Source organism: Oryctolagus cuniculus, chromosome 5 (assembly GCF_964237555.1).
Source record: "Oryctolagus cuniculus chromosome 5, mOryCun1.1, whole genome shotgun sequence".
NCBI classification, from domain to species: Eukaryota; Metazoa; Chordata; class Mammalia; order Lagomorpha; family Leporidae; genus Oryctolagus; species Oryctolagus cuniculus.
Genome location: NC_091436.1, coordinates 32,244,419 through 32,257,587, shown reverse-complemented (window position 1 = coordinate 32,257,587; position 13,169 = coordinate 32,244,419). Strand labels below are relative to the sequence as shown.

Here is a 13,169-nt window from a genome sequence, read left to right as displayed (position 1 = left end):
AGTTTATTCCCTGAGTAGGAGACATAAGGCATGAACATAAACAACTGATTCAGAGTGGTATGACAACTTCTGTTTCTGTTGTTTCTAAGACTTACTTAATCATCATTCTACATTAATATTAATAACACCATATGACTTGCAAAAAAGACAACCACACAGCAAGGAAATCCTGAAAATGAATCCTGGCACATCCTACCTTTATATCCCGATGTACTATTTGATTGTCATGGAGGTATTTTAATCCTTCTAGTATTTGCTTTGTATAAAAGCCAATTGTTTGCTCATTGTCTTTTAAGGGGCCCCATTTGGAACGAAGAAGAGCAGAAAGACTTCCTGTAAGGAAGATAGAAACAGTAGATAAAATCTTATCCAAATGAGTGCTTTAAAACATATTAATAATTGAAGATGGCGGAATAGTGAGGGCACGCACCGATAGTCCGGGAAAATTTAGTTTAATAAAAGGGGAGTTACAGTAGCCTCAGAAAAAAGAACCAGGAAAATATTGCAGACAAAACTCTTCTGGATCCAGTGGGCGTGAATCGGAGGACCTACTGGGAGAACAAGGTCGCCCACCGCGCGCGAAAGCCGAGCCGCAGGACCGAGCCGCGGGACTGAGCCGCGGAAGCCGAGCCACGGGACTGAGCTGCGCAAGCTGCAGGGTCTGCGCGCAAGTGCTCGAAGGGGAGTGCAACAGCGGGGAGACTTGGGACGTCCAGGGCTCTGAGTCCACACATCGGCACTGGAAGGGGAGCAGACCTGCGTGGAGAGCGTGGGAGCCCACAGTTCGGGACACCAGCGGCAGACTCAACACACCAGCGCTGGAACGCGAGTGAAACATAAAGAAAAGATCCTAAAATGTGCAAGAGAGAAACGTCAGATTACTCTCAGAGGATCTCCAATCAGACTCACAGCTGACTTCTCATCAGAAACTCTACAAGCTAGGAGGGAATGGCGAGATATAGCCCAGGTACTAAGAGAGAACAACTGCCAGCCCAGAATATTATATCCTGCAAAGCTATCATTTGTGAATGAAGGTGAAATAAAGACTTTTCATAGCAAACAGAAATTGAAAGAATTTGTTGCCACTCGTCCAGCCCTGCAAAAGATGCTTAAAGATGTGTTACACACAGAAACACAGAAACACGGCCATCAATATGAAAGAAGGTAAAGGAAGGAAACCAAGGAAGGAAAGCTCACAGCAAAAGATCACAGGGAATTCAAAGCATATATTAGAACTTATCTTTGGCAAATGGCAGGGCAAAGTTACCACTTATCATTAGTCACATTGAACGTGAATGGCCTGAACTGTCCACTTAAAAGACACCAATTGGCTGATTGGGTTAAGGAACAAAACCCATCTATTTGCTGCTTACAAGAAACTCATCTTTCCAACAAAGATCCATACAGACTGAAAGTGAAAGGCTGGAAAAAGATATACCATGCCAACAAAAATGAAAAAAGAGCAGGCGTAGCCATCTTAATTTCAGACAACATAAACTTTACCCCAAAAACCGTTAAGAGAGACAAAGAGGGACACTACATAATGATTAAGGGATCAATTCAACAGGAAGATATAACAATTATCAATGTATATGCACCTAACTACAGGGCACCGGTTTATCTAAAAGATTTGTTAACGGACTTAAAGGGAGACATAGACCCCAATACAATAGTACTGGGGGACTTCAATACTCCACTCTCAGAAATAGACAGATCAATAGGACAGAAGATCAACAAGGATACAGTAGATTTAAACGACACTATAGCCCAAATGGATCTAACAGATATATACAGAACTTTCAATCCTATAGCTAAAGACTTTACATTCTTCTCAGCAGTACATGGAATCTTCTCTAGGATTGACCACATACTAGGCCATAAAGCAAGTCTCAGCAAATTCAAAAGAATTAGAATCATACCATGCAGCTTCTCAGACCATAAAGGAATGAAGTTGGAAATTAGCAACTCAGGAATCCCTAGAGCATACGCAAACACATGGAGATTGAACAACATGCTCCTGAATGAACAATGGGTCATAGAAGAAATCAAAAGAGAAATCAAAAACTTTCTGGAAGTAAATGAGGATAACAGCACAACATACCAAAACTTATGGGACGCAGCAAAAGCAGTGTTAAGAGGAAAGTTTATATCAACAGGTGCCTACATCAAGAAATTGGAAAGGCACCAAATAGATGAGCTTTCAATTCACCTCAAGGATCTAGAAAACCTACAGCAAACCAGACCCAAATCTAGTAGGAGAAGAGAAATAATTAAAATCAGAGAAGAAATCAACAGGATTGAATCAAGAAAAACATTACAAAAAATCAGCCAAACGAGGAGCTGGTTTTTTGAAAAAATAAACAAAATTGACACCCCATTGGCCCAACTAACTAAAAAAAGAAGAGAAAAGACCCAAATCAATAAAATCAGAGATGAAAAAGGAAACGTAACAACAGACACCACAGAAATAAAAAGAATCATCAGCAATTACTACAAGGACTTGTATGCCAGCAAACAGGGAAATCTATCAGAAATGGAGAGATTCCTGGACACATGCAACCTACCTAAATTGAACCAGGAAGACATCAAAAACCTAAACAGACCCATAACTGAGACAGAAATTGAAACAGTAATAAAGGCCCTCCCAACAAAGAAAAGCCCAGGACCAGATGGATTCACTGCTGAATTCTACCAGACATTTAAAGAAGAACTGACTCCAATTCTTCTCAAACTATTCAGAACAATCGAAGAAGAGGGAATCCTCCCAAATTCTTTCTATGAAGCCAGCATCACCTTAATTCCTAAGCCGGAAAAAGATGCAGCACTGAAAGAGAATTACAGACCAATATCCCTGATGAACATAGATGCAAAAATCCTCAATAAAATTCTCGCCAATAGAATGCAACAACACATCAGAAAGATCATCCACCCAGACCAAGTGGGATTTATCCCTGGTATGCAGGAATGGTTTAATGTGCGCAAGACAATCAATGTGATACACCACATTAACAGACTGCAGAAGAAAAACCATATGATTATCTCAATAGATGCCGAGAAAGCATTTGATAAAATACAACACCCGTTCATGATGAAAACTCTAAGCAAACTGGGTTTGGAAGGAACATTCCTCAATACAATCAAAGCAATCTATGAAAAACCCACAGCCAACATCCTATTGAATGGGGAAAAGTTGGAAGCATTTCCACTGAGATCTGGGACCAGACAGGGATGTCCACTCTCACCACTGCTATTCAATATAGTTCTGGAGGTTCTGGCCAGAGCTATTAGGCAAGAAAAAGAAATTAAAGGGATACAAATTGGGAAGGAAGAACTCAAACTATCCCTCTTTGCAGATGACATGATTCTGTATTTAGGGGACCCAAAGAACGCTACCAAGAGACTATTGGAACTCATAGAAGAGTTTGGCAAAGTAGCAGGGTATAAAATCAATGCACAAAAATCAACAGCCTTTGTATACACAGACAATGCCATGGCTGAGGAAGAACTTCTAAGATCAATCCCATTCACAATAGCTACAAAAACAATCAAATACCTTGGAATAAACTTAACCAAGGACGTTAAAGATCTCTACGATGAAAATTACAAAACCTTAAAGAAAGAAATAGAAGAGGATACCAAGAAATGGAAAAATCTTCCATGCTCATGGATTGGAAGAATCAATATCATCAAAATGTCCATTCTCCCAAAAGCAATTTATAGATTCAATGCAATACCAATCAAGATACCGAAGACCTTCTTCTCAGATCTGGAAAAATTGGTGCTGAAATTTATATGGAGGCACAAGAGACCTCGAATAGCTAAAGCAATCTTGTACAACAAAAACAAAGCCGGAGGCATCACAATACCAGATTTCAGGACATACTACAGGGCAGTTGTAATCAAAACAGCATGGTACTGGTACAGAAACAGATGGATAGACCAATGGAACAGAATTGAAATACCAGAAATCAACCCAAACATCTACAGCCAACTTATATTTGATCAAGGATCTAAAACTAATTCCTTGAGCAAGGACAGTCTATTCAATAAATGGTGCTGGGAAAATTGGATTTCCACGTGCAGAATCATGAAGCAAGACCCCTACCTTACACCTTACACAAAAATCCACTCAACATGGATTAAAGACCTAAATCTACGACCTGACACCATCAAGTTACTAGAGAACATTGGAGAAACCCTTCAAGATATTGGCACAGGCAAAGAGTTTCTGGAAAAGACCCGGGAGGCACAGGCAGTCAAAGCCAAAATTAACTATTGGGATTGCATCAAATTGAGAAGTTTCTGTACTGCAAAAGAAACAGTCAGGAGAGTGAAGAGACAACCGTCAGAATGGGAAAAAATATTTGCAAACTATGCAACAGATAAAGGGTTAATAACCAGAATCTACAAAGAGATCAAGAAACTCCACAAAAACAAAACCAACAACCCAATTAAGAGATGGGCCAAGGACCTCAATAGACATTTTTCAAAAGAGGAAATCCAAATGGCCAACAGGCACATGAAAAAATGTTCAAGGTCATTAGCAATCAGAGAAATGCAAATCAAAACCACAATGAGGTTCCACCTCACCCCGGTTAGAATGGCTCACATTCAGAAATCTACCAACAACAGATGCTGGCGAGGATGTGGGGAAAAAGGGACACTAACCCACTGTTGGTGGGAATGCAAACTGGTCAAGCCACTATGGAAGTCAGTCTGGAGATTCCTCAGAAACCTGAAGATAACCCTACCGTTCGACCCAGCCATCCCACTCCTTGGAATTTACCCAAAGGAATTTAAATTGGCAAACAAAAAAGCGGTCTGCAGCCTAATGTTTATTGCAGCTCAATTCACAATAGCTAAGACCTGGAACCAACCTAAATGCCCATCAACGGTAGACTGGATAAAGAAATTATGGGATATGTACTCTTTAGAATACTATACCGCAGTAAGAAACAACGAAATCCAGTCATTTGCAACAAAATGGAGGAATCTGGAACACATCATGCTGAGTGAAATAAGCCAGTCCCAAAGGGACAAATACCATATGTTCTCCCTGATCGGTGACAACTGACTGAACACCAAAAAGGAAACCTGTTGAAGTGGAATGGACACTATGGGAAACGGTGACTTGATCAGCATAGCCCTGACTGTTAATGAACAACTTAATACATTATCCCTCTTAGTAGTTTTTTTGTCTGTTCTACTTAATATGACTGGTTTAATTCTGTAATTAATACACAGTTATTCTTAAGTGTTGAAATTTAACTGAAATGTGATCCCTGTTAAACATAAGAGTAGGAATAAGAGAGGGAAGAGATATATAATTTGGGACATGCTCAAGCTGACTTGCCCCAAATGGTAGAGTTAGAAACATACCAGGGGACTCCAATTTAATCCCATCAAGGTGGCATGTACCAATGCCATCTCACTAGTCCAAGTGATCAATTTCAGTTCGCAATTGATCATAATGAAAGGACTAAGAGTCAAAGGGAGCACATAAGCAAGTCTAGTACCTGCTAACACTAACCGATAGAATAAATAAAGGGGAGAGTGATCCAACATGGGAAGTGAGATACTCAGCAGACTCATAGAATGGCAGATGCCCTAAATAGCACTCTGGCCTCAGAATCAGCCCTAAAGGCATTCAGATCTGGCTGAAAAGCCCATGAGAGTATTTCAGGCATGGAAAGCCAAGACACTCTGGCAAAAGATCTCTGTGAGTGAGATCTCAGTGGAAAGAACAGGTCTTCAAAGAAGGAGGTACCTTTCTCTGAAGGGAGGAGAGAACCTCCACTTTGACTATGACCTTGTCTAAACAAGATAAGAGTCGGAGAACTCAAGGGGCTTCCATAGCCTTGGAAACTCATGACTGGAGCATAGGGAGATTACTGATGCCATGGACAGGAGTGTCAATTGGTAAAGTCAACAACAGGAGTCACTGTGCACTTACTCCTCATGTAGAATCTCTGTCCTTAATGTGCTGTGCATTGAGATTTAATGCTATAACGAGTACTCAAATAATATATTTCACTTTGTGTTTCTATGGGGGTGCAAACTGTTGAAATCTTTACTTAATGCATACTAAACTGATCCTCTGTAAAAAAAAAAAAGAAAAGAAAAGAAAAGAAAAGAAAAGAAAAGAAAAGAAACTATCAACTCCCAACTTGACTCTCACTGGGATTAAACATGACAATAGGTCTGATCTGATTTCATCATCATTAAAAAAAAATCATCTATTATTTTTCACTTTATGTTTCTGTGTGGGAGCAAACTGTTGAAATCCTTACTTAATGTATACTAAGCTGATCTTCTGTATATTAAGATAATCGAAAATGAATCTTGATGTGAATGGAAGGGGAGAGGGAGTGGGAAAGGGGAGGGTTGTGGGTGGGAGGGACGGTATGGGGGGGAAGCCATAGTAATCCATTATTCGTACTTTGGAAACGTATATTCATTAAATAAAAGTTAAAAAAAAACATATTAATAATTTAACACTAATTTACACCAACATTTATTGGTTCTTTACAGTGCCAGGAACTATACCAGATACTGGGATTCAAATGTAAATATGAAAATGTCCCTGCTCTGAAGATGGACAATATCAAATACAGTCTAAGTAAAAGGCCAATCATTTGCTAGCTTCAATCCAAGTCAAGATAACTAAAATTGAAATGGCAGCATTATTTGTTAATTGCTAATCAATTGTCAGGTAATAACATGTATCTCATTTTCCTTCAGCTTAGACACAGGAAGACCTTTCTGAAGGGTCTTCACAAAGTTCATGGAAAACACATTGTGAGACAAATTCATGGGTTTCAACATTGTTTGCACCACAATTGATTTATATTTTAACCAATTTTTTTCCACAAATTTTCAAAGCCCCTTCATATAATCCCATTCAGTTATCTTTAATATATTAGAAATTTTTATTTTTGTTAAAGAAAGAAAGTGTAGTCTTACCTCCTGGGACCTGCTCCATGAAGATTTTAATAAAACCGTTTTCACTGAAAGAGCCCAGATACTGGACAATATTTTTGTGCTTCAGGTGCTTATGCAATGCTATTTCTTCATGTAGGGGCTGAGAGTATCTGAAAAATACACAAATGTCAATGAGCTAATGATGTAGCCAATCTTGCATGTATAAATTTAAGTAATACAGATGAAAAATGTCAGCTAAATGCATGCCCACGTATAAAAATCCAATGATCATCACTGCCTTTATTCCTCCCAAGATAAATTCTGTGAAGTTGAAGCTGTGGTAGGATCTGAGGGGAAATGCGCCAGGTATTGTCGTAAACTCTATTAATCTGACTCAGTAAGTGTATGTCAATTAATTTCTCACAACTCCTTGAGAGGGTACTAGTGGAATGCCCATTTTATAGATGAGGAAATTCACATGGAGGACGACTAACTTGCCCAAAATCACAAAGTAAGGGCCAGACTTAAGATTTGAACCGAGGAGAACTGGACTCATCCACACGGCTTACTGTCCATATGAACATGACTTTCAAGTCCATCGACACTCTTGACCAGCAAGACAAAAAATTGCAAATAACATTAATGTTCCTTTCAAAACTTCCTGGCAGACCCATCAACTCTTCAATAGAAAACAAAATCATCATCGTTTCTCAGCCTTTTGGCTAAGATCAAGTGTAGTATCTGTTCTTATGAGAAAACAAAATCATCTTCTCCAAGTTTCTTTATGTCTTTGGTTTCAAAATCCTCACCCTATTGAGTTCACCAATTCTACTGTGTCCTGATTTTTACCAAACCTTAACCAAACCTTCACACTGAAAAAAGAGTGTTCATCCATACATCACAATCATGTATTTGGTACACGTCACTATCAAATTATACAAGTTTTTTTTTTTATTTCTAGAAAAGAACATTTTTGATGATTATGTGAAGTAAAAGCTAACAGCCTCTTACCAATCCTGCATTCAACATAGCTCTAGTTATTATATAACTTGCCAAAGAACAAAATTTTAACAAATTGAGTTTAAAATATGGGCTTTTATTAGGGATTTATGAACTGGGCGGCATCTGGTCAGACAAGAGCTCTGCTGAGCACACAGAACAGGTTTTTATAAGGTAGTTCAAGGGGTCAGTGCTGTGGCATAGTAGGTAAAGCTGCCACCTGGAGCACCAGCATCCCGTATGGGCACCAGGCTGCTCCACTTCTGATTTGGCTCCCTGCTAACGAGCCTGGGAAAGCAGCCAGAGGATGGCCCCAAGTGCTTGGGCCCCTGGAGACTACATGGGAGACCCGAAGGAAGTTCCTGGCTTCTGATCGGCGCAGCTCTGGTATTGTGGCCTTTGGGGAGTGAACCAACAGATGGAAGATCTCTGTCTGTCTCTGTCTCTCCCTCCCTCTCTGTAACTTTGCCTTTCAAATAAATAAATAAATTCTTAAATAAATAAATAATCTTTTTTAAAAAAATGAGGTAGTTTGAACAGGAACAAGCAAACAGCACGATGTTTCAGGTCACTTTCATTGTGTGGGTTAAAGCGGAGAGGGCTTCTTATCACGCTGGCTCTTACCATGAGGTCTCTTTTGATGGGTTTACTCTGGATCTCCTATTGATTGAAAAGCTGGCCTACTGAAGATATTGGCAATCAGCCCCTTCCTGATTTCCTGGAAGATCATATCTTACAAGTAAGCAGCAGCATAGCTTTTGATTTGGTGATGTGGAAACTGAGCATGAGAGCTGCATGTAGGGTTGGTCTACTGGGACCTAGCACAGGAGCTCAACCCAAATCAATGGCCTCCCATAAATTTTAAGTAACAAGATAAATACAGGATGGCATCAACAACAATAAGCAGAAACTTGTGGGGAGCAACCCGGACTGGACTGAGTTACTGGAATTAAGACTTATTCTATGCATCTGCTCTCCCACAATATGGCGCTGGGAGAGGAGAAAACAGCTTCTACGCAGCTGCCTCTTGCCAACTTGAGTGCTGACTTCCAGGAGCTGATCCTGCTCCTGATTGGAGGAGAGCAGCGTACTCGGCGTGTGGGCAGCCGAGTTGGGATTGGCGGAAGAGGACTATAAAGGAGGAGAGAGACAACATGCACCAGGAACATCTAAGGGGAACATCTATCTTAAGGAACACCTGTGCAGCCCCCGAGAGAGCCGGCCGGCGGTGTGCCGCTCCCCTGCGGAAGTGGGGAAAGTGGCCAGGGGGAACCGCCCTTCCACGGAGGTGGAAGGGTCGGTAGCCAACCCGGGAAGAACCAGCAGCAAACCCGGGGAGGGCCAAGCAGACAAAAGAACAGCGCAGGGTCCTGTGTCGTTCCTCCACGAAGATGGGGAGCTACAAAACTTATAGCTATTTCCTATTATTTTTTAACTCTTATAAAACTAAGGCCATAGGTGTAGGAAATACTAACTACTTAAGACAAATGAAATACAAATCTGATGTCTCATACTTGCTTCAGTCCTTTATGTAGGAAATGCTCAGATCCTACAATGACAAACTCACATAAGCAGAATGGTATTGTTTTAATACTGGTAACAAATGCTAGAATTGGTGATAGTGAGTAACACTATTTTCATGAAGCTTTTCAGGGTAAGTGTTAAAGCTAAGAAATCAGTTTATAAAAATCCAATTAATTTAATTAATAGTTAAAATTACATAATATTACTTAGAAAGCAGCCAGCAACAACATTTATTTTAAAAATAGTTTTAAAAGATTTGTGTTTTAAAACTATTACTCACTGTTTCTTTAGAATTGCTCTAGGAATCAAAAAGGGCAGGTATTAAAATAAGGAGCCTTTAAAGGACTTCATGTTAGAGGCAGCAATTCTTCATAATTGAATGAGGTAATACAAGAAACGCTAATATGCAATATTATCAATAAGATACTCATCTAACGACTCTCAACTATGAAGATATTCATGAGTTACTTCTTTGACATTATTCATGACTGCTCTTGTTAGCCGTGAGTGATAAATTCTGTGCCCTTTCTACAGATGTAAGAGATTAAAGTAATTAAATAATCCAAGGCAAGCAACTCACTCAGTTTATTAGGAATCAAAGGGCTCACACCTCCTAATTCCCTTTTAAAATCAAACCATAAATGCTTAAATTAAAGACACTGGAGAAGCAAATAACCCTACCTCATTATTTAAATCAAGGATAGTTCAAAATCTGTATTACTAGTCACAGTCCATTCTACCTAAGGATAAATATTCTCTCCAATATTAAAAATATTATGAAATGTCTGTGTGTATCATCAGTAATTCTGCAAACATAGTTTCATCAAACTTTTACACCTTTGTTAAATTTTTTCCACGATACACTACTGTAGCTTTAATCTTTGATTATTTTAAAATTTACTGTATAGAGTAAAATGGACATCTTTTCATTTGATCATTGCTTATATCCCTGGCCTATATTCCTCCTGAATTGTGGTCATTTCATTTTCATCATTCAGGTCTCAACTGAAAAGTCCTGCCAAGATCTGGGTTGACCTTTGTATGCCTGATGGACAGACACCAGTGTGGCTGCACTGGAGGTGAGGCCTCAGAGCAAGTGGATTGCCCATGGCCTTGTGGCTCAAGCTAAGCGTTCTGGGTTTTATGCTGCTTGCAGTAAGAATTCATTGAAGGGTTTTAGGCAGTCGTGACATAATGTGACTTTTAAAAACAAGACTAACTTTTAGAGCAGTTTTAGGATCATAGCAACAGTGAGCAGATGGCAGAGACACTTCCCTGGTCCTACATATATATAACTTGTGCCATTATCAGCACCCTTCACCAGAGTGGTACATGCGGTACAACTGATGAACCTACATCAACACATCATTACCACCCACGATGGGTTTTAACTTTAGAAAGATCTCCGTGGCTTCTCTGAGGAAAGATGAGCTGTGGATGGAGGAAAAAGTGGAAGCAGAGACTAGTTAGGAGGTGGCTGCAGAAATCAGTAAGGAGTCCAAGTGAGAGGCCTGAAGGCTCAGACTAGAGTTGTAGCTGTAGTGATAGCAGAGAACAGAATGATTCAGAATATATTACAGAAGTTGGGATGACAAACAACGCAATTAATAGAATAAACGTAGTGTGTGTGAGTGGATCCCAAATGAGTCCAGGGTTTCAGCCTAAATAGTTGGGTGGAAGGGTGGGTACCATTAACTGACGTGGGGAATACTGTAAGGGGAATTCATTTGGGAGTAAAAATCTTGGCTCCGTTTTGTTAACCTTGAGATCATCTTAGATGTACAAGTGGAGAAGGCTGATTATGAGACCTTTATCACTGTGACCACAGGCAAGCAGATTTGAGGGAATCCAAAAGAAGCTCATGATGTAGCTGGGCATTAAAATGTGGCCAAATAAGGATAGTAATAAACAATCTAGTCCTCTCTCTTTTAGATGTTGAGTACACAACACATGGAAAATGTACATAGCTGACTGTAGGAGCACTATCATAGAAGACATAAGGGAGAATGTGAGCCAGTAGAAGCCACGAGGCTGAGAGAAATATTAGTTGGATAAACAAAACATAAAGCAGAGTACTAGGGCACAGAACAATAGATAATCGTGTTAACAGAGTTGTTCAGTTTTCTGAATTTCTGTTGCTAGAAACAACTTTGTTTTCCACAAGGCCTCGTGATATGTGGTTCAAGCTATTCAGCACATCTTTCGTAGCTTTCTGCTTTTCTTTTTTTTTGAAACTTTTATTTAATAAATATAAATTTTGAAAGTACAACTTTTGGATTATAGTGGCTTTCCCCCCCATAACCTCCCTCCCACCTGCAATGATCCCATCTCCCACTCCCTCTCCCATCCCATTCTTCATCAAGATTTATTTTCTTTTCTTTTCTTTTTTTTTCTTTTTTGACAGGCAGAGCGGACAGTGAGAGAGAGACAGAGCGAACTGTCTTCCTTTTGCCATTGGTTCACTCCAATGGCCGCTGCAGCCGGCACATTGCGCTGGTCCGAAGCCAGGAGCCACATGCTTCTCCTGGTCTCCCATGCGGGTGCAGGGCCCAAGCACTTGGGCCATACTCCACTGCACTCCCGGGCCATAGCAGAGAGCTGGCCTGGAAGGGGGGCAACCGGGACAGAATCTGGCGCCCTGACTGGGACTAGAACCTGGTGTGCTGATGCCATAGGCAGAGAATTAGCCTATTGAGCTGTGGCACTGGCAAGATTCATTTTCAATTATCTTTATATACAGAAGATCTACTTGGTATATACTAAGTAAAGATTTCAACAGATTGCACCCACACAGATACACAAAGTATAAAGTACTGTTTGAGTACTAGTTTTACCATTAGTTTGCATAGCACAACACATTAAGGACAGAGATCCTACATGGGGAATTAAGTGCACAGTGACTCCCATTGTTGATTTTACAATTGACACTCTTATTTATGACGTCAGTAATCACCTGAGGCTCTTGTCATGAGCTGCCAAGGCTATGGAAGCCTCTTGAGTTCACAAACTCTGACCTTATTTGGACAAAACCATAATCAAAGTGGAAGTTCTCTCCTCCCTTCAGAGACAGGTACCTCCTTCTTTGATGGCCCGTTCTTTCCCCTGGGATCTCACTCACAGAGATCTTTCATTTAGGTCATTTTTTTTTTTTGGCCACAGTGTCTTGGTTTTCCATGCCTGAGAAACTCTCATGGACTTTTTAGCCAGAACCGAATGCCTTAAGGGCTGATTCTGAGGCCAGAGTGCTCTTTAGGGCATCTGCCATTCTATGAGTCTGTTGTGTATCCCGCTTCCCATGTTGGATCATTCTCTCCTTTTTAATTCTATCAGTTATCATTAGCAGACACTAGTCTTGTTTATGTGATCCCTTTGTTTTCTCTTTTCTTTCTTGCAATATATTTTTTGTAGTTTTCCCATAGTTCTTGGATCTTTTGTCCCACTTTTTTCAGTTTTTTTTTTTTTTTTTTTTTTTTTTTTTTTTTTTTTTTTTCCCCTGTTGTCGCTTTTCAGTTTTAAAAGTTCCTACTGACACATCCTCAAGCTCGGAGATTCTTTCCTCAACTGTGTCTGGTCATCAGTGAAGCCATCAAAGACACTGTCCATTTCTGTTACAGTGTTTTTGCTCTCTAGCAGTTCTTTTGATTATTTCTTATGATTTCCATTTCTAAGCTGGCATTACCATTTTTACATGTTATCTACTTTTTCCATTAGCGTTCTTGGCATAT

General features: G+C 40.0%; 1 protein-coding gene and 1 pseudogene across 3 annotated transcripts in view; one reads left to right on the top strand and one right to left on the bottom strand.

Annotated features, from left to right (window-relative positions):
- MAP3K5 (mitogen-activated protein kinase kinase kinase 5) overlaps positions 1 to 13,169 on the bottom strand; it is a 259,401-nt gene that overhangs the window by 60,135 nt on the left and 186,097 nt on the right. For all 3 annotated transcript variants that reach the window (XM_070073521.1, XM_051854304.2, XM_070073520.1), the window contains exons 16-17: positions 6,964 to 7,091; positions 197 to 333 (exon numbers count right to left, since the gene is read on the bottom strand). In XM_070073521.1, the coding sequence (XP_069929622.1) occupies positions 197 to 333; positions 6,964 to 7,091 (265 nt within the window). The remainder of the gene's footprint in view (positions 1 to 196; positions 334 to 6,963; positions 7,092 to 13,169) is intronic.
- On the top strand, positions 7,624 to 7,735 carry LOC127493396 (U2 spliceosomal RNA; annotated as a pseudogene).